The 19503-nt window shown below is 53.3% G+C and overlaps 3 protein-coding genes across 6 annotated transcripts; 2 read left to right on the top strand and 1 right to left on the bottom strand.

Annotated features, from left to right (window-relative positions):
* Positions 1–1022: 1022 nt before the first annotated feature.
* Positions 1023–7904, top strand: PITHD1 (PITH domain containing 1). The gene is made up of 6 exons (XM_069477461.1): positions 1023–1324; positions 2071–2114; positions 2503–2580; positions 5501–5605; positions 6306–6414; positions 6960–7904. The coding sequence occupies exons 1-6, from the start codon at positions 1127–1129 to the stop codon at positions 7059–7061; spliced, it is 636 nt and encodes a 211-aa protein (XP_069333562.1). The 5' UTR covers positions 1023–1126; the 3' UTR covers positions 7062–7904.
* Positions 7905–10074: 2170 nt separating this feature from the next.
* LYPLA2 (lysophospholipase 2) lies at positions 10075–14447 on the top strand. The gene is made up of 10 exons (XM_069477462.1): positions 10075–10184; positions 11573–11676; positions 11918–11949; positions 12077–12142; positions 12628–12675; positions 12773–12843; positions 12972–13045; positions 13120–13221; positions 13325–13498; positions 13584–14447. Exons 2-10 carry the CDS (start codon positions 11599–11601, stop codon positions 13632–13634), a joined length of 696 nt encoding a protein of 231 aa, XP_069333563.1. The 5' UTR covers positions 10075–10184; positions 11573–11598; the 3' UTR covers positions 13635–14447.
* Positions 14448–14512: 65 nt separating this feature from the next.
* On the bottom strand, positions 14513–19126 carry GALE (UDP-galactose-4-epimerase). Of its 4 annotated transcripts, XM_069477464.1 has the most exons (12): positions 19065–19081; positions 18765–18798; positions 17276–17401; positions 16984–17099; positions 16783–16896; positions 16355–16531; positions 15941–16054; positions 15782–15848; positions 15604–15689; positions 15417–15494; positions 15055–15169; positions 14513–14911 (listed from the first exon to the last, which is right to left on the bottom strand). In XM_069477464.1, the coding sequence occupies exons 3-12, from the start codon at positions 17394–17396 to the stop codon at positions 14853–14855; spliced, it is 1047 nt and encodes a 348-aa protein (XP_069333565.1). In that variant the 5' UTR covers positions 17397–17401; positions 18765–18798; positions 19065–19081; the 3' UTR covers positions 14513–14852. The 4 variants fall into 4 exon arrangements, with proteins under 4 accessions (XP_069333565.1, XP_069333564.1, XP_069333567.1 ...); XM_069477463.1 differs by lacking the exon at positions 18765–18798 and having other exon boundaries at positions 19065–19126; XM_069477466.1 differs by lacking the exons at positions 18765–18798; positions 19065–19081 and adding an exon at positions 18685–18753.
* Between the last annotated feature and the right edge of the window lie 377 nt (positions 19127–19503).

A 19503-nucleotide genomic window follows, 5' to 3' on the forward strand; every position in this document is an offset into this window, starting at 1 on the left:
GTATTTTTTTTTCTTGAGACAGGGTCTTGCTCTATTGCCCAGGCTGGAGTGCAGTGGTGCAATCATGGGGTCTCACTGTGTTGCCCAGGCTAGTCTCCAACTCCTGGTTTCAAGTGATCTCCCACCTCCCCCTCCCAAAGTGCTGGAATTAACAGTGTGAGCCACCACACCCAGCCTGGTTTTATGGTCACAATCCTCTAAGTGGATTTTAAGACATATTAATGGGTCACAACCAGCCACTTGAAAAAGCTCTGAAATATCACATGGGGGAGGGAAGATAAAGACCATCTAGTCCAATCCCTTCACCTTACAGGGGTCAAACTGAGCCTCAGGGAGGTGAAGTCACTTGCCCACGGCCAGGCAACTAGTAAGTGGCAGTGCTCGGATTTGGCTGTAATAACCAACAGCTACTGAATGCCTACAGTATGTCTTGAGTTCTTTAATTGCTTTATTTCATTTACTGCTCACTGTGATCCTAGGAAACATATTATTCTTACCACTTTACAGATGAGGAGATGGAGTCTCAGACCAGGGAAAATGACTTAGAGAGTCACATGGTCAGTGGCAGACCCAGGACGTGGCTCCAGGTCTGGCCGTCCACAAAGCCGGTGCTCTCCAGCTCTAAGCCCGCCATCAGGAAAGTTGTTACGAAAGTGGGCTTGAGAGCTCTCGACGCCTAAGCGTGCGCGGCGGCGATAAGGCTGCGTTCTCTAGCCTCCAAGGCCTTATCGTTCCGCACGATTCCTCCCTCAGCTCCTAAAGAAACGCGCTGGTCCAGGACGAGAGGACAGGCTTGAGCCTCAGGGGAAGAGGATTCGAACCCCAGCCCGACCGCTTACTCGGAACGCAAGTTTAACCTCTATGCCCTTCGGGTCCCACATCTGTGGAGCTGAGACGGTGAGAGCACCCACCTCCGGGACTGCGGCAGCCGACGCTAACTCTGCCACCTGGAAGGCGCGTGTCAAACGTCAATTCTCTCTGCCCCGCCCTCCTCCTCCCCAGGCGCATGCGCCGCACAGGAGCGCCTTTTACGACGCGGCGGACGCGGCGCGCTTGGCGGCCGGAGCGGAGCAGCGGGAGCGCGGCGGCGGCGGGGTGGAGGGGACGCGCGGGCAGTGGCGTCGCCATGTCGCACGGCCACAGCCACGGCGGGGGCGGCTGCCGCTGTGCCGCCGAACGGGAGGAGCCGCCCGAGCAGCGCGGCCTGGCCTACGGCCTGTACCTGCGCATCGACTTGGAGCGGCTGCAGTGCCTTAACGAGAGCCGCGAGGGCAGCGGCCGCGGCGTCTTCAAGCCGTGGGAAGAGCGGACCGACCGCTCCAAGGTGGGCCGCCCGGGGCGGGCGGGGAGGGATCCGCGTGGGGCCTCAGGCCGTCCGTCTGTTTCGTCAGCCTCATTCCTGATGCTAAAAATAATGACAGCTCAGTCGCCGTGTACTTTCCCGTGCCGGTCTCCTGCCAGCCCTTTGGGAGGCGAGCAGGGTTGAGTCTCCCCATTTTGCATATGGGGAAACTGAGGCCAAGATAGGGAAAGGGGGCGATTTGTCTTTACACAGCCTAACGCTCTATTCTAGTGTCGTGTGGGTTACTGAGGGAGGATGGTCGTGAGGGCGTTTTCCCTTCCACTTGACCATTGGTTCCGATGGCTGCCTCATCATATCACCCGGTGAAGACCAGCGTAGGGGGATGAAGGGTATTTCCTATCTAGAGCACAGGTTCTTTACCATTGTGGGGCGACAGGCTCCTTTTTTAGCCATTTGAAAGCTGTGGACCCTCTCTCCAGAAAAATGCGCATAAGCACCTGTCTTTCAATTCACAATTCAAGAGGCTCTTCGACCCTGGAAATCCATCCATGAGCTCCTCATTAAGAACCTTCTAATTGGATGGTCTGTGGCTCTTAGGACACTGTGGATAAGACTGATTAGCTTCAAGTTAATAAGTCCTGGAGAACCGAGGAAGATTGACTTTTTGCATTGCACACCAGTTGTAGAATAGGGTGGGAGATGCCTGAAATTGTAGGCTCTCAGCAAATATTTGTTGCTTTCTCCTCCCCACTCCCCATCCCCTCCAGTTTGTTGAAAGTGATGCAGATGAAGAGCTTCTGTTTAATATTCCGTAAGTATCTCCTTGGTGCCTGCCTCAGGCTAAATAGGCTGTACCCAGTTGCCTACTCAGATGCATTCATTCATTGGTTGTGTCAAGAGCACACATCTGTTTCTAGAGATGGGGTAAATTACTTTGGTGGGTTTGAGGAGGAAAGCATCATAGCTTTCTTGGTGCAGACTGGAAACAGATGTATTTGTTGAACAATAACTGAGATATTGAGGCAGATTTCTTAGAATTGCAGAATGCCAGAGGTAGACAGGATCTTAGAAATTATCTAGTACAAGTCTGACAGATGAGTAAACTGAAGCCCAGAAAAGGGAAGGGTCTTGCCCAGGGTCACGCAGCTAAGCAGGTATTCAAACCCAGCTTGACAACCTTCTCTTTTGCATTCTGGCAGATTTACGGGCAATGTCAAGCTCAAAGGCATCATTATAATGGGAGAGGATGATGAGTCACACCCCTCTGAGATGAGACTGTAAGTGGCAAGGGCTTGGGCCCTCAAAAAGCTCCTAATTCTCTTTTTCTGGTTACACGTTAATCTAGAATAATGCTGTTTTTCTTTTTACTAGGTTTAATATTTTTCCTTTTAAAGTATTTTGGTTTTGTTCTCTTTCTGCATTGGAATATACATATCTCTTCCTGAATTAATAACTTTTTTTAGGTTAAGCATCTTTGGGACCAACAGCTTGTCTCTTTTTTCAAAGTGCTTACTAGGGCACCATTTATTCAGAGAGCATTTTGTAAATGCCATTTGTTGATGACTTTGCAGTTTTCTTAAAACCGACTGCAGATCTCAAATGATCTCTATGGATTATACTCTTGGGGTTAGCTTCAAAATTTCTAAAATTTCCCCTTGCTATTTCATACACTCATAATCTTTGCATGTGTTTTGTTGACATGGAATTACTCCATCTGAGCTTAAGTTAGCAAAGTTCTGTATACCTCTTGCAACACTGGGTCTGTTACCACCAGAGCTAGTAATCTCTTTTTGATGACTTACCTTATTCTAGGATAGCCTTACTAAAAGATGGGGGAAACTGCTTTTTGAGTGTTGGAGAAACAAATATCAGAACTACATTAAAAAATTTCATCTGAAAAATAGATTTAAATGGATTTTAGAGAGATATTTAAGATACTGATATTTTTGAATGTTAGAAACATGAATTTGAAAGCAATTCCACATATTTACTAATTTTAAGGAAATAGTACTTTTGATCTGATGTTTTTGGAAACTCATTTACTTGGAAGATGATGGATTGACTTCCAAAGACTAGATAGACATCTATGTTGCATTGTGGTTAAGAGTGCGAGCTCTGGAGTAAACTAGGTTCAAATTTTGGCTGTACCACTTGCTAACTCCATTCTTTGGGACGTGACCTTATCTTCTCTATGCCTCAATTTTCTCATATCTAAAATGGGAATAGGAATGGGCATGGTGGCTGTAATCCTAGCACTCTGGGAGGCCAAGGCAGGAGGATCACTTGAGCTCAGGAGTTCAAGACCAGCCTGAGCAAGAGTGAAACCCCATCTCTACTAAAAATAGAAAAATTAGTGAGGCCTTGTGGTAGGTGCCTGTAGTCCCAGCTAATCAGGAGCTGAGGCAGGAGGATTGCTTGAGCCCAGGAGTTTGAGGTTGCTGTGAGCTAGGCTGATGTCATGGCACTCTAGCCTGGGCAACAGAGCAAGAGTGAGGGAGGGAGGTTGTGGTACGTACCTCATAAGATTGTAGAGAGACTTAAATGAGATACAACATGTAAAGACATTACAATAGGTCTGGAACATAGTTAAGTGCCCAATTTTGGGGGAGCAGATACAAATATTTACATAGCCTTCAGTTCTAAGCACACTACATTTGTTATACACTATGGAATCTAGGATGTCATTGATTGTAAAATACACCATTATTTTCTGTACAATTAAGAAAAAAATGCTATCTTCTCAACTATAACATGCCATGGACACCTCCAGAAAAGTTGTTTTTTTTTTTTTTTTGAGACAGAGTCTGGCTTTGTTGCCCAGGCTAGAGTGAGTGCCGTGGCATCAGCCTAGCTCACAGCAACCTCAAACTCCTGGGCTTAAGCGATCCTACCTCCTCAGCCTCCCGGGTAGCTGGGACTACAAGCATGCGCCACCATGCCCGGCTAATTTTTTCTATATATATATTTTAGTTGGCCCAGAAAAGTTAAATTGAGAGTCAGGGAAGTTTGAACAGACTCGGTGTTAAATAATATTAAAGAATTACTCTTAATATTGTTAATTGAAGATGAATTATAAGTATGTGAAGATTCATTATTTCTGCTTTTGTGTACAAAATTTCCCATAGTAAAAACTTTTTAAAAATATATGCATCACTTAGAATTGATTCAATTTAATCTCCACATCAACTGTATGGAGTATGTACTATCACTACCCCATTTTGCAGGTGAGGAAACAGGTTAAATTAGTGGCCCAGATTTACACAGCTAGTAAGTAAGGGACAGAGCCAGGCTTGAAACCCAGGAAGTCTAGCTCCAGACACTGCCTTTAACCTCAGTGCATATACTGCCTCTCATAATGCTGCCCATAAATGTTCACTCTTGTTATTATTCTGCTGTGCATCATTCTTAGAAACCCTTTGAAGCAAATATTTGCTTTCTTAAATTATATGCATTTTGCTGCAGCTAATATCTAGGCCCCTTCTGTGTGGGTGTGTTAATAAAACACCTTGGAGTTGGTGGGGATGTGCTGCTTAGTCCTTGAGAATTTGTGGGTTATAGACAGCTGTTTTTTTAGATTTTTAAAAAATATTTTCTTCACTGGCAGTTTTACTTTGACTTTCTAAAACCTGTTTTGAGGTTGTAGCCTTTTGTGCTCTTTCAAAAGGTAAATTCCCAAATTGCGTTCTTTTTTTAAGAACTGTAAAATGACTGAGTTTATGGGGTAATTTTTGGATACAAAAAATGCTTGAGCGCTAGGGTCACCTGATCTTAACTCTTATCTGTGTGTAACATGTTTCTGCCAAAGTATGTATTTTTTTTTTTTTTTTACCATGAGTAAGCTGTTTTATTTAATAACATCCTCAGCTTGGTCTGAATGTGCTGAGTTGCTTGTTTTCTCCATGCATTTGCTGCACGTGACCTAGTTTGAGCCATTTCTTTGTGTATTGCTTCTCATGTGATCTTAACCCACTCAAAGATGCCATGGCGTTGTGTTGCAGATCTCAGCTCTTCTCTTGTTGTAATTAAAGACATTTGTATATGAATGCCAATAAAATGCCATTCCGAAAGTTTGACTCTCAAATTTAATCTCCTTTTGATAGAACCAAAGGCAGTTGAGCAGTCAGTAGGAAGTTTTGAAAAGCTGAAAAGCATGATAGTGCACATTTTTTAAAACTTTTTTTCCTTTTCCTTTCTCAGGTACAAGAACATTCCACAGATGTCCTTTGATGATACAGAAAGGGAGCCAGACCAGACCTTTAGTCTGAACCGGGATCTTACAGGAGAATTAGAGTACGCCACAAAGTAAGCACGGGGCCTGTCTTCCACTGTCTGTGGCTGCTTCTGAGGAACACAGGTGCTCCCTCATTTGCAAAGAGCATGTATGCATCGATGCTTACAGGGCTTGCCATTTATTTTTGGCCAGTCTCCTGCTGTCTTCTCTTGGTATTAGAAATGACTTTAAACAGTGCAGGAGGCTTGATCCTTGGCTTGGTCAATTTTTGGCAGAGATTCAGTGGAAGACACAGACTTGTTAACTTGTAAGCAATTGGCTGATTTGAATGAGCTCCTAGGGTGATCTTAGGAAAGATGTTTTCAGAATTCCTCTTCGTATACTGAGCTTACAGCAGGCTGAGTTATACGGGACCACCTCATCTCTTCACTAGTTTTCCCTTTTTCCTAAGGGAAAAAGCTCAACACTAAATGCTTTGGAATCCCTGAGTTATGCAGCATTTCTCATTCATGTTCCTTGAGGGCAAGAGCAGTGTTTATTCATCTGTCTGTCTGTCCTTACTCCTTGACAGAATCTGGCAGATGGCTCAGTAAATGTTCATTGAATTAATTGCTTGTCCATAGAAGAATGAGGAGGAAGAACCCAAGAGTGTTCTTTGACATTTGCCTGGGTTTTACCACAAGTTGGAGCTGAATTGTTGTTTGACATGATGGTGAGACACTCACAAAAATGTAACCTATGTCTCCTCTCCCTATTCCTTTCATCCTCTAGAATTTCTCGTTTTTCAAATGTGTATCATCTCTCCATTCATATTTCAAAAAACTTTGGAGCAGATACCACAAAGGTCTTTTATATTGGCCTGAGAGGAGAATGGACTGAGGTAAGATGGGTTTGGAAAGGCTGGCCCCTCATCTCTCTCTCTCTCTCTCTCTCTCTGGTGGCGGGAGCTTTCAGGGAAGAGAAAAGAGCAAGTGAGATATCAGTTGGTCCCAGTCTGTTTATAATTTTTCATGGTTTCATCACTATAAACTGTTTGTCTCATTTGACAGACTACAGGTATTAAGGGGGTTGAAATTATGTAGTTTATATTCATTCAGTTTTTCACTTTCAAATTCTTCCCTTCACTCAACATTTTTTATATTCTTTCTTGTTCAGGCACCAGAGATAGGATGATGAACAAGACAGGCAAGTTCCTGTTCTCATGGTACCCCCATTACAGTAGGGGGAATGAATCTTTAGAGTCACAGGGCGAATCAGAGATAATGATCTTTGTAAGCTTCTCAAGATAAAAAGTATCAGAAGAGGGGTGATATTAGATGATGATTTCTGGAAATGAGCCTGAATGAGGACTACTGCAGCGTGTGTATTCTGGGAAAGGATAGTTCTTTGATGGCTCGCTGACCCAGCCTCTCGATTTTCTTGCAGCTTCGTCGACATGAGGTGACCATCTGCAATTATGAAGCATCGGCCAACCCAGCAGACCACAGGGTCCATCAGGTTACCCCACAGACACACTTCATTTCCTAAGTGCTGGCCAAGGCTCCCGCAGAGGCGCTGTGTCAGTGAAGATGTACAACTACCTGTTGGGAGGAACAAAGGGACGAGGCTCCAGAGAGAGTTGGCTGCCACCACCTCTGCCAAGCTTTGTCTTTGGGGCTTGCTGCAGAAACCTGACCTACAGAAGATACCACACCACTGGGAGGGTTGTGTGGGTACTGAGGGACAATTGTGGTTCTCTAGGGCACTGCAGAAATCGGGGCTTGGGCCGGGTGGCATCTGGCAGTCATGGATAATGCTTGCTTTTCCAGTCGATGTGGCCATGGGATTCCAAGTGTCTTGTTGCTTTGTGGCAGGATTTTTGTGCGACTTTTTTTTTAAAAAATGGAAACTATTTCTGGGCTGCAGGAAACTTTCTGAAGCCACAGGATCGTGTTTGTATTAGCCATCAGGAGGGTCTCCAACTAGAAACGCTTGTTCCTGCTTGCTCCTTTTCCCTGTCATTATTCAGCATTCTTGTTAAGTTGCCTAGCTTGGAGTTGTCTGTCACACACGAGTGTCCTGTGGTTACAGTTAGAAGGGCAGGAGTCTCTTGCCCTGATGTGTGATAGCTTGGGGAGAAGGTCTCCTTTCCCACTGCCTAGCTAAGCAATCTAGGGAGAGCATGGGAATCATTTCTGTGTTTGTGGGTAGCTTGGTTGGGGTAAGATTGAGACTTAGTTAAGATTCCCCTTGGAACCTCCGTAATGTTTATTAGCTTCTAACTAGTTTTGTAAGCCCAATGCCAGAATTTGGAGATCTCTGAGTTTTTCTTTTAATGGCTTTTATTCACTGTGACTGATAAGCTTCCTAATAAATCCTTGCCAGACTTAATGTTTATATTTTCTTTTGAGTTCTTGATAGCGTTGATGAAAATTTCATTTTACTGGGAATTGTACTGAACTTTGAAATTTTTATTATTGTTTTGGACTAGGTAGATCTTAAGAAATGCCACGATTAAATCAAGATTAGGTCAGTTTCTCCTGGAAAGGCCAAGCTTAATTCTGTACAGTAGGTTAAAAACACTCCGACACCCACCTATAAAAACGTACATTCCATTTCTCACAAAGGGAAGTAATTTGTGGAGTGACATTTGCAAAAATAAGGGAGGACAGATTCTGGAGCTCATCAGAAGAAATGAAGGTTAGGAAAGTAAGTGAGCAGCACATGCTGTCTGAAGGTGGACCAAAGACTCTGGACTTAAATTGTGAAAGTCAGTGCAGCAATTCAAGATAATTTAAGTATCTAAAAAGAGGATTTGAGATGATGGTCAGTATTCTTTCCCTTGCAGAAAATAGGAACAGGTGATAAAGGGAATTAGTGTTGAATCCGATCTTCCTGAGAGAATTCCTCTGAGGAATTGGCCCACACTGTTGTTAGAAGGATATAACCACTGTTTCTCCAGCCTGTCCTGGGAAAAATCTGCCCCCACCAAGCCTTGTCAGGGCTCAAAGTTTCAAAACTTTGAGTCAAGTCAACCAGAATGCAAACAGTTCTTGATGCACTTAGAGTCCTACTCACTCAGCCACAGCCTATTTTATTTCAGTTGGATCATTTTGGAGATGTCAGAAGGGCTATGTTTTAATTTGGAGTGGGGGGTGGGAAAATAAAGTTGGAAATCTTAGAGCAGACTTGCCTTTTTATTAATTCCACTAATTACAGCAGGACTGAGCCTCTGAATTTGAAGCTTCACTGTGAAGAATTTGCTGAAAGTGCTACAGAGTCTCAGGTGATTGGGATGCAGGAGGAACTGCTCATTCTTCCATGAGCAAACCCAGCAGGGATTGTGTTGGGAGTGGGGGCGGATGTATTGTTTTACACTTTTATCCCCTCTCTCTTTTGACATCCAGTCCTGAGTCCTTGGCTTGCTGTGGCTCCCTGGGTCCAAAGTTTTCCTGCCCAGAATCCTGGTGTTTTAGGCCTGGAGAAAAGTACTTTGTTGCTACCAAGTTTGTACTGTGTTCTTTCAGTTTAAAGAAATAACTAGTATCAGTGTACAGTGAGATGGGTTAAAAAAAAAAAACTAATAGGTTAAGCTGGGAGAATGAGTCCTAAGCTTGAGAGACAAATGTGACTCATTTCCTGTGTGCAGATCCCCACATGTTCTCTCAGGGACTTGCTCCTTCAACTCGTTTGCCTCCCTTCCAGCCTTTCTGTGGTCTCTAAGCCCTAGTTCCACTTTACCAGTGCAGCAAGGAGCAAAGGTGACTCAATGATGACCACATGAAGCCCTTTTTGTTCTTGTTTGATGGAGCTCATTTGATGGTGGCATTTTGTGCACTGTCTGCATGGCATTGCTTATGGAGGGCAGTGCTAACAACCCAGCCAGTATCTGTCCAGCTATCCTAATAGAGCCTGCATATATTCTCAGGGTCCTTTTCAAAGTGATTAAGGCCTCACGCTGTGATTTTACAGTGTATAACACATGTTCACACGACCTCATTTGACACTACCAGCAAAGCTGTGAAGTAGGCAGGAAAGTGGTTATTACTATTTTATAGTTCAGGAAGCCCGTCCGGAGGGGCAGCGTTACGGTGTAATCTGAGGTTGCTGTTTGTTTATACTTCCCTTCCCCAAGCCTCAGTTTCCTCATCTTTAAGAAGACTGGAGGACTAGATGATCTTAAGGTCTTTTCGGTTTAGAGTGTATGATTCCATTCATGATCCTGGAATAGGGCATGAAAACCAGCGACGTATACCCAAGGCCATAGGAAGTGTGTCCCACGGGGATGGGAAGGTGATGAACTTTATGCCAATAATAGTATGAGGGATGCCTCTCCTTCCAGACAGCTTTCCTCCAGGAGGCGCACGGGTGGTGGTGGCAAGTGGCAGTCTAGATTCTGCAGGTGGGAGCGGGTAAGAACTCTGCGATCCCGCGGCTGAATGACAGGGAGTGGCCCCACCGTCTCCAACATGGCAGCTTCCACTCAGCGAAGCCCTGTCCCCACTTCCGGGTTCCGTAACGCTGGCCAGGCTACTTCCGGCAGCGCGATGGCTGGGTTCCCGGGACTCGAACGGAAGTTCCGGCGGGGGCGGCCGAGGGGGAAGAGTGTGTGTCTGTGCGGGAGAAAGAGGAGAATCGCCCGAGCGGTCTCGAGAGCCCCAGGGAGTGGAGGTACCCTGGGCCGGGGCCAGCGGCGGACGGAGGGGGTGTGGAGGAGGCCGGAGCGCCGGGAGGGTCCGGGGAGTGGGGAGGGGGAGACGCGATTGTGAAGAATGGGGGCGGGGAGTGAGGTGCGAAGGCGCTGTCCAGTCTTGGGGACTTTGGGAGTGGGGCGGGGCTAGGCAAGGGAGTGCCCGGGTCTGATGAGAGGGACTTTGGGGTCGGAAGTGGAAGATCCCATCGTGGGGCAGGAGCTTCCCCAGGGTCGAAGGTAGAGATCCTCTTTGTGGGCAGGTGTGAGTCCTGGGTCAGGGTAGAAAATGTCACTGTGGGGAGGGGATGACCCTTGTTCAGAACAGAAGTTCCCGTTGTGGGGAGTGGGAGACCCTGGGTCAGGTTGAAAGTTCTAAGCGTGGGGAGGGAGACACTAGGCCGAGGGGGAAGGCACCCCGCTGAGAGGTGGAAGTCCCCACAGTGGAGAAGGAAGGGAATCCCAGCTGAGGGCGGGAGGCGCATTCCCCAGTGGGAAGAGGGACCCCAGGGTCAGAGGTGAAAGATCCCACCGTGGGAGGTGCCTCAGGGGCACCTGAGATAGAAGGTGGAAGCCAGTTGGGAGGGGTGGGCGCGGGTGGGAAGGGCAGGCACTTAGAGGCAGGTAGTGGAAGCTTCCGGGGAGTTTGGAGGATGCTAAGGAAGGGGAGGGGCCAGCCAGCCTGACATTCTTTTGTGTTGGGAGTCCCAGAGTGTGGTCAAACTGGGGGCCCATTCGGAGTCAGTGGCAGCAGCAGCAGGTAGCTCCTTCAGGGGGGTGTGGAGCACCAGTTTGGAGCGGGTGGTGGACAGGAGTCCTTATGCTTCCTGGGGACATGGGCAGCCCCCAGGGGCTGTGAGAATGGCTGAGCCAGAAACTGCTGTACAGGTTGGATGGGGACTGGATGGGAGGAGGGAGGTTGGAGATTTGGGGGTGTAGGGGGAGTAGGGGCTGGAAGCACCTGTCATTTTTCTCCCTTTCATTTCCCAGTAGCACCAGGAGTTGGGGAGGACAGGACCCAAGGGCTCTAGAGAAGGGCTGATTGGAGAGCAGGGAGGAGGCAGGTAGCCACTGAGGAGACGGCGGGCAGGCCACCGGGACACCCCACAGCCCCAAGCCTTGCCTCTGCCTATCTCCAGCAAGCTCAGGGACATGAGTTCTGGGCCACTAGGGTGGCTGCCTCTGCCTTTCAGCCCTGGAACAGAAGCAAACTTCCTACCCCTCTGCCCGGGGACTTCTTGCCTACTTCTTTTTGTGCCCGGGAAGGAATCTGGGTGCTGTGTGGGGACCGATGGCCTGGGAGGGCCCTTTGAGCCGGGAGTCTGTCCTCTGCCTGGCCTTGCTCTTGACCACTGCCCCCGTGGTGCAGGCCCCCGCCGTGGAGCCCTGCGGTGTATGTGTGGTAACACCATGTCTGTGCCCCTGCTCACCGATGCTGCCACTGTGTCTGGAGCTGAGCGGGAAACGGCTGCGGTAAGGATCCCCTTTTACCCGTGGCAGCTGCCAGGGCTCACCCGGTGTGGAGGGGGTGTGGGAAAATGCAGGTGGCAGTGATGAGAAGGGAGTAGCCTGAGGCCAGGAGGCTCGCTCGGGGTTCATAACCTGTTTGGCTGCCACCTTAGTCCCGCCAGGTCCTTGGGCACTGGGGAGGGGTGGGCAGAAGTTCAGGACCTGGGGGAAGCTCCCCATCTCCCCATTTCTCATCCTTTTCCAGGTTATTTTTTTACATGGACTTGGAGACACAGGGTGAGTGAGCCGGGAGGGCTGCTCCTGGGGGAGGGTGCCGAGCCCAGCAGGCAGGGCTGGAGAGGCTGCCGGCCTCCCTCTCCCTTTCTCTTCCTACATCCGTCCCTTTCTCCCTTCCCTCCTACAGGCACAGCTGGGCTGACGCCCTCTCCACCATCCGGCTCCCTCACGTCAAGTACATCTGTCCCCATGCGTGAGTGTCACCCCGGCAAGGGAGGGGCTGGGGCTGGGGATCAGCCAGGGGTGGTCCTGTGGCCCTGGGGCTGTTCTCTCCTGTCAGCTGCATCCTGGGGCTGGGGCTCAGGGCAGCCAGAAGTGCCATTTTCAACCTCAGCTGCTGCGGCACCCCAGGCATGGGGCCTAGCACCAGCCCCCAGCCCTAGGGCTTCCTAGACCTGAGGTCTCCTAGAACCAGCACCTCCCTGTGCCCCTTCCCCAAGCACTCACCGGCTGCTGGGACCCCGTCACGCCGAGTGTTGGGCTCTGCTTCTCCTTCCTAGCGCTGATGCCCCAACCACAGGCTCCAGCCCCACGTGGCAGGTTGCCTGGCAACACCTTAAACACAGGCCCTGCCTGCTGGGAGGGGCCCCCTGGGGGTGGCTCTGCCCTCTCTGGGCTCTCTGCTGTGGCTTTCTCATCCCTCCTGAGCATCATGGCCCTCTGGCTGTCCCTCCCCAGGCCTAGGATCCCTGTGACACTCAACATGAAGATGGTGATGCCCTCCTGGTGAGTTTGGGGGTGCTGGTGATGGGATTGGAGCTGAGAGAGCTGCGGGGGGCTAGTTGGGGTCTTCCAGTAGCTGCCAACACCTCTGCTCTCCCAGGTTTGACCTGATGGGGCTGAGTCCAGATGCCCCAGAGGACGAGGCTGGCATCAAGAAGGCAGCAGAGAACAGTAAGGCCCCAGCCCCCGTCAGCATCCTCCCTCTCCCGCCCCCCAGGAAAGCACTGGCAGTGCCTCTGCCAGGCTTCCTTTCTGGGCCCCTCAGCAGCTTCTCCCCACCCACTGACCCCTCCCCCCAGTCAAGGCCTTGATTGAGCACGAGATGAAGAATGGGATCCCTGCCAATCGCATCGTCCTGGGAGGCTTTTCACAGGTGAGGGGAGAGAGGGGGTGGGGCTGGGAAGGTGAGCTGTGCCCTCATGACCTCTCTTTCTCTCCCTGCTCCAGGGTGGGGCATTGTCTCTCTACACAGCCCTCACCTGCCCCCACCCTCTGGCTGGCATTGTGGCATTGAGCTGTTGGCTGCCTCTGCACCGGGCCTTCCCCCAGGTGAGTGTCCCCACAGACCCCTTTCCTGCCCTTTGCGTCTCCTGTGGCTTGGAGATTGAGCTCCAACACTGGCTTTGCCCTCTGGGTCCTGTCTGGCCCACAGGCAGCCAATGGCAGTGCCAAGGACCTGGCCATCCTTCAGTGCCATGGGGAGCTGGACCCCATGGTGCCTGTACGATTTGGGGCCCTGACAGCTGAGAAACTCCGGTCCGTTGTCACACCTGCCAGGGTCCAGTTCAAGACGTATCCGGGTGTCATGCACAGCTCCTGTCCTCAGGTCAGTGGGGGGACCACACCCACCCATCTTCTTCCGTCCTCTCTCCAGCCAGGGGCCTCTCACAATCCCCCTCTGCTCCCCACAGGAGATGGCAGCTGTGAAGGAATTTCTTGAGAAGCTGCTACCTCCTGTCTAAGCAGAGTTGCTGGCCCCCAGCACAGTCCCCCAGTTTATGGGGGATCCAGCAAGCAAGCGTGGCACCATCTTGGATCTGAGCCGGTCGAGCCCCTGTCCCCACCCTTCCTCTCCCCGTCCTCTTCCCACAGGCCTCTGGGGCAGATGGCAAGACCTGCCAGGCCTTCCTTCCTGGCCTCAGCCTCCTGGCCCTGTCTGCAGCAGCGGGGGGCTGCTTGCTTGCCCATTTCCCTGGAGGCAGGCGCCCCTGGCAGCAGTACTGGAGGGGCTGTAGGCAGCTGGAGAAAGGGGCCCAGCCGCTGACCCACTCACTCAGGACCTCACTCACGAGCCCCGCTTTGGGCCCCCTCCTGCGACCTCAGGGTTTGGCCCATGGGGCCCTCCCAGGCCCCCACCCCAACTGATTCTGCCCAGATAATCGTGTGTCTCTCTGCCTCCACTCTAGCTGCTTCTCAATCATGAATGTGGCCATGGCCCCGGGGCCCCCTTGCTGCTGTGGGCTCCCTGCCCTGGGCAGGAGTGCTGGTGAGGAGGTGGCATCTTTCGAGGGGGCCTTCCCTCAGCTGTTCCCCCCCACTTGGGGGCTGGGCCCTGCCTCCCCATTACCCTCCTCCCTGCAGGCCTGGAGCCTGCAGGGCTGGACTGAGGCTCAAGGTCTCCCCCAGCTGTCTCACCCCCACTTTGTCCCCACTCTAGGGCAGGGAGGTGGTGGGGGAGGAGTTGTGTCTCGTCTTCTGTCTCCATGTGGTTTTGGGTGTTTTTCTTGTTGTATCCTGGATTCCGATAAAATTAAAGAAATTAATTGCTTCCTCAACTCTCAGGCCTGGCTGATTCTATCCAGTGGGTAGAGAGCGACCATCCTCAAGCATCTGCCCCAATGTAAGAAAACTTTTTATTTTAAATACTTTGGAAAGCTTCTTCAGAGCAGTATAAATTAGTGCCTAGGAGGAGGGGGCTTTTGTGGAAGAGCCCTGACCCCTTACACTCGCTCTTGGTGGTCCCAGTGAGTTCCCAGACCCTGTGGAAGGTGAGAGTTAGGCTCCTGGTCAGTGGAGCCCTTGGCCTCGTGCCTGGTGGGCTGCGCGGGCCCAGCCGGGGTTTGAGGTAGGGGAGGCCTTGACTTGGCCCCAGAGGCTCTGGGCCTTGGGTCCTGCCAGAGGCTGGAGAGCAGGCAGCTGCTTGTCTTTTCCTTTTCTGGTCCATGGTTGGGGTGGGTCCCTTAGGCCTGCGTGCCAAAGCCTGAAGGATTCTGCTTCTGCCAGCGCCATAGATCTTCACCTGTGACAGAGCAAGGTGTGTGGTCAGGTCCACACTGTAATGCAGGGCCTCGCCCCGACCTCTCGGGCAGCCCTGAGTGGGCATGCCCAGATCTGATCAGCCCCTCCCTGGTCCCTCTCTCCCAGGGCTCGGGCAGCACTCACACATCCTGTCCAGCCCTAAGGCTGCTGTCCAGCCCAGCTCCTCGTGGGCCAGGCTGGGGTTGGCATAACAGGCAGCCACATCACCTTCCCGCCGTGCCACCACCTTGTACGGGATCTGCAAGAGGAACTTGTGTGGCTCAGCTGAGCTGGCCCTGAGCCCCACCTGCCCAGCTGCCCAGCTGCCAGCCAGGTCCTCAAGAAGCAGAAGTGCAGAGCAGTGTCTTGCTCACGGGCACCTGGCACTGGGGTGCCAGCTGGGCTGAGGAGACTGGGCAATGCTGGGGCACCCACTGGGCAGGCGAGGGGGAAGGGCCAAGGCTTTACTGCTGCTGAGCGTCAGGTGGGGTGGGTGGCCGGCCTACCTTCTTCCCGGAGGCCTTCTCCATGGCTCGGACCATCTGCAGCACTGAATAGCCTGTGCCAGTGCCCAGGTTGTAGATCTGCCCAGGAGAGAACAGGCTTTGTGGAAGGGGCTGGACTGACCAGCTCTCTGGGCCCGTCCGCCGGATGCAGCCCCTCCCCACCCTCGCTTCTCCCTTCTCTGCCTACCCGGCAGCCACACTGCTCCTTCAGCTTCCTCAAAGCTGCGATGTGGCCTTTGGCCAGATCCACCACGTGGATGTAATCCCGGACGCCTGCAGGGCAGGGCAGGCTTGGGTGGGAAGTTTGTTCTACCTCAGTCTCCCTCCTGGCTCCCACTCCTGGGTCCTCCTGGTCCTAGGCTCACCTGTGCCATCCTCTGTGTCATAGTCGTTGCCAAAGACATTCAGGGCCTCCCGCCGCCCGATCGCCACCTAGAGGTGGAGGTCAGGTCAGCTCCTTCCAGGTCCCCGACACCAGCTGTAACCCTAGGGCCCCCCCCTCTGTCCCTACCCTTCTCCCTTACCTGGGAGACATAAGGCATGAGGTTGTTGGGGATGCCCTGGGGGTCCTCACCGATGCAGCCAGAGGCATGGGCGCCCGTGGGGTTGAAATAGCGCAGCAGCACTGCATTCCAGGCCTGTGGGACACAGGTCAGAGGTGGGGGGCAGGGACGCAGGCAGCGTGTCCCTGCTGAATGCAGAGCTCTCTACCTCATCCCCATGCCTGTCCTTTCTCTCTAGAAATGAGAAGGGGCTGGGGCCCTCGCTGCCAGTGCTATGACCTTGGGCAAGTCACTGCCACTTCCTGAAGCTTAGCTTCCTCCTTGGAGGCGGTGCTCAGAATCCCCTCCTCAGGCTCACTGGGGGCAAAGGGGGCTGTGTGGAGTCAGTCGACCAGTCAACGAGCAGAGTGCGGGCTGGGTCAAGGGGGCGCTCACCTTGTCTGACTGGCACAGGTCCCGGATCATTTCCTCAATGAAGAACTTGGACTTGCCGTAAGGGTTGGTACAGCCACCCGTGGGGTGGGCCTCGTCCAGGGGCAGGTACTGGGGGTTCCCGTACACGGTGGCGGAGCTGCTGAACACCAGGTTCTTCACCCCACAGGCTCTCATGGTCTGGCCGTGGAGGGGAGGTGTCAGTGGCCTCTGCCTCACATGTTGTTCCCACCTGTCACACCCTGTTACTCCTCCACAGGAGGATGGGGCTGAGCTGATGAGTACCCTCCTTTACAGGTGGGGAAACTGAGGCTGGAAGGTAGAGCTGGGTGTCCAAGGTGACACAGCTTGGCCTGTGTTTCACACTGCCTGTCAGACTGGGCCAACTAGGCACCTTCCCAGTGTCTGTGTCCCTGCCCCATGCCTCTCACCTCCAGAAGCTGGATGGTCCCTGTCAGGTTAACTCTGTAATAATCCAGAGGCTTTTGCACCGACTCGCCCACAGCCTTGAGCCCCGCAAAGTGGATGACGGCCATAAAGCTGTGCTGCAGGGACAAAGCCGGGGTCAGAGGTTGCTTCACTGGCCCTAGCCCCTGAAGTGCCCCCTGCCTCTCTGCCTGCCAGGCACCCACCTCTCTGAAAAGACGCTGTAGGGCTGCCTGGTCCAAGATGTCCATCTCCTCAAACTCCACAGAACGGCCTGTCAGCTCCTGTACCCGCCGCAGGCTCTCAGGCATAGAGCCCCCTCCTGGTGGTGCACATGGAGGCCACCAAAATCAGGAATGGGGTGCTGGGTCCCCAGGGAGTACACACACACACACACACACACACACACACACACACCCCCTTGGTGGTGGAGGTGGAACCCAGGGTGTTCCTTCTGCCACCCCCTCCAGAAGCCCCGGCCCCACTATCACTGCTCACCACGGAAGGCGTTGTGGAAGTTGTCGATGACTACAGGTGCGTAGCCAGCCTCCAGCAGCTCGAGCACCGTGTGGCTGCCGATGTAGCCAGCCCCACCCGTTACCAGCACCTTCTCTGCCATGGCACCTGTGCCCAGGACACGGATTCTCAGAGGTAGCTGAGGCCGCCTGCTCAGGGTCCCTTTCCCTTCCGGAATCTGGCCCCCTGAGCTCACTTTGGAGGTGGCAGTGTGCCCTAGATAACAGGTGGGTCTGGAGTTAGCACTGGGTCAAGTCTGGGTACCATCACTTTCTGGCCTTAGGCTTCTGACATCACTTACCCCTCGTGGTCTCAGTTTCCATCTCTAAAATGGAGCTAATAACTGTACAAACATCATGTGGTAGTGTGAGGGTTAAATGAGGTGACTTTAAGGGCTGCCACATGTACAGGTGGGGGAGACTGAGGTACAGGTAACATATTTTCTAGTTCCTATTGACCCGGAGTTGGGAAGGTGGAATCTGAGGATCCACACTCCCTTCCCCAAGGTGACTGGGGACAGGAGAGTCCCAAGCATAAGGAAACACGGCAGCAGGATTGGGACTTCGGGGCCCCAGAAGGAGATTTGCGGGCTCAGTCTCAGGCCTCCCCAGCGCCTCCACCAGCACTAGGTGTAAACCAGCTCCTACCCTCAGCGACTAACACCTCCTGCTCTAGGCAGCCCCCGACTTCCCGCAAGGGTCAGCTGGGAGGAAGCAGGAAATATCCAGATGGCCCCAGGGGTGGGGTCTTTTGCCAGGCGGCCAAGCCCAGCTCCCGGGCTGCAGCACCACAGTCCTGAAGTGGGCCCCACCCCATCCCGCCCGCGGCTGAGCCTCTGCCCATGCCAGGACCAGCTGGTCATTCCTGGCCACTCCTGGCTCAGAGCTAGGGATCCCACCCAACTTAATGCCGCCCTGGTCGGCCGGTGTAGACGTGGACTTGGCCAGGTGTGCATGTCCGCCCTAAACAGCTGCGGGCAGAGGGGGCGGGGCGGACGCCCCAGACACTGAGGCCTTTCATTCCCAGAGACCTGGCCCGCTGCCGCTTCCTCCAGGCTGCCTCCATCCCCTCTGGGCCCCTTCAGCTCTGACCCACTCGACTGAGCGCCCGCTGCGTGCCGGGCACCTCTGCTTTATTTTCCCGAATTCCCAGCATTTCGATGAGGCAGGTGTTATTACTGGCACTTTACAGCGAAAGATACTGGGGTCAGAGGTGAAGCATTTGCTTGCGAGCACACAGCTCTTGATAGCCGGGTGGAATCGGGATCTCCCGCCTGGCAGCCCGGCCCGTCTCCGGCCACTTCGCCCTTCCCCCCACCGCTCCCTGCTGGACTCTGCCCCCGACACTGCCCCCACCCCGGCCGGCCCGCAGAGCCCGCGCACTGTGCGGACTCGGGAAAGTGGTCGCGGAGAGGCCGTGGGGGCAGGAAGGCTGCAGCGAGGCCGGCTTCGCTCCGGACCCGCGGAGTGACCTAGCTCAGCTGTCGCTTCCTCAGTTTCCCCAGTCTGTGTGATAGAGGGGAGGGCGGCTTGGCCTTGGGCTGCGCTTTGGGCGTCGCGCCGAAGGGGGCCGAGCGAGAAGTCCCCAGGCCGGGAATGAATGAACCCGGGCGGCCCCAGCCACGGCAGCGGGGAACAGGGGAGAGGGGGCGGGCCCGTCCTGGCGAGACTCTGCCCGCAGGGCAGCCGGGGCCCTCCTTAAACTCCCTCGCTCCCCGCGGACCACCCGGCTCCTCCCGAGCCCACCCGGCCATTCGTCTCGCCTCCCGAACCTGCTCAGGATCCCGCGCCCCGCGCTGGCTCCAGCGGCGCCGCCTCCCGCGGCCGGAGCGGCGGTCCCTTTAAGAGCAGGCGGCCCAAACTGATCCCGCCCCTTCCCGCCCCCAAGGAAACGTGTCACTTGGGTTGAGGCCACTACGGTGACGCCGGGCGGACAAAAGGCCTGCGCGGTGTTGATGCCATCGCGCAGAGCTCTCCCTCGGAGGGCGGAAGTGGGCGGTGCCACCCCCGAGGGGGCGGGGAGCCGCGGGCCCCGCCCACGCGCCGCGAGCTGGGCGCAGAGGGGCCCGTTCTAACCCGCAGTTTTCAAACTTTCCGGTATCTGCCAAATCCTTAATTCAAACCCTTGCATGAAATATCCGACAACGGCCGGGCGCGGTGGCTCACGCCTGTAATCCGAGCACTCTGGGAGGCCGAGGCGGGCCGATTGCT

Source organism: Eulemur rufifrons, chromosome 8 (genome assembly GCF_041146395.1).
Source record: "Eulemur rufifrons isolate Redbay chromosome 8, OSU_ERuf_1, whole genome shotgun sequence".
NCBI lineage: Eukaryota > Metazoa > Chordata > Mammalia > Primates > Lemuridae > Eulemur > Eulemur rufifrons.

Bases quoted from the DNA above. Each gene is read 5' to 3' on its own strand.
- LYPLA2 (XM_069477462.1), top strand. From the start codon at position 11,599: ATGTGTGGTAACACCATGTCTGTGCCCCTGCTCACCGATGCTGCCACT. The intron at 12,676-12,772 runs GTGAGTTTGGGG...CTGCTCTCCCAG, and splicing joins AAGATGGTGATGCCCTCCTG to GTTTGACCTGATGGGGCTGA. The intron at 12,844-12,971 runs GTAAGGCCCCAG...CCCTCCCCCCAG, and splicing joins CAAGAAGGCAGCAGAGAACA to TCAAGGCCTTGATTGAGCAC.
- PITHD1 (XM_069477461.1), top strand. From the start codon at position 1,127: ATGTCGCACGGCCACAGCCACGGCGGGGGCGGCTGCCGCTGTGCCGCC. The intron at 1,325-2,070 runs GTGGGCCGCCCG...CATCCCCTCCAG, and splicing joins AGCGGACCGACCGCTCCAAG to TTTGTTGAAAGTGATGCAGA. The intron at 6,415-6,959 runs GTAAGATGGGTT...ATTTTCTTGCAG, and splicing joins TGAGAGGAGAATGGACTGAG to CTTCGTCGACATGAGGTGAC.
- GALE (XM_069477463.1), bottom strand. From the start codon at position 17,396: ATGGCAGAGAAGGTGCTGGTAACGGGTGGGGCTGGCTACATCGGCAGC. The intron at 16,532-16,782 runs GTGAGAGGCATG...CTCCACGGCCAG, and splicing joins GGACCATCCAGCTTCTGGAG to ACCATGAGAGCCTGTGGGGT. The intron at 15,170-15,416 runs GTAGGCCGGCCA...TTCCTCTTGCAG, and splicing joins AGAAGGCCTCCGGGAAGAAG to ATCCCGTACAAGGTGGTGGC.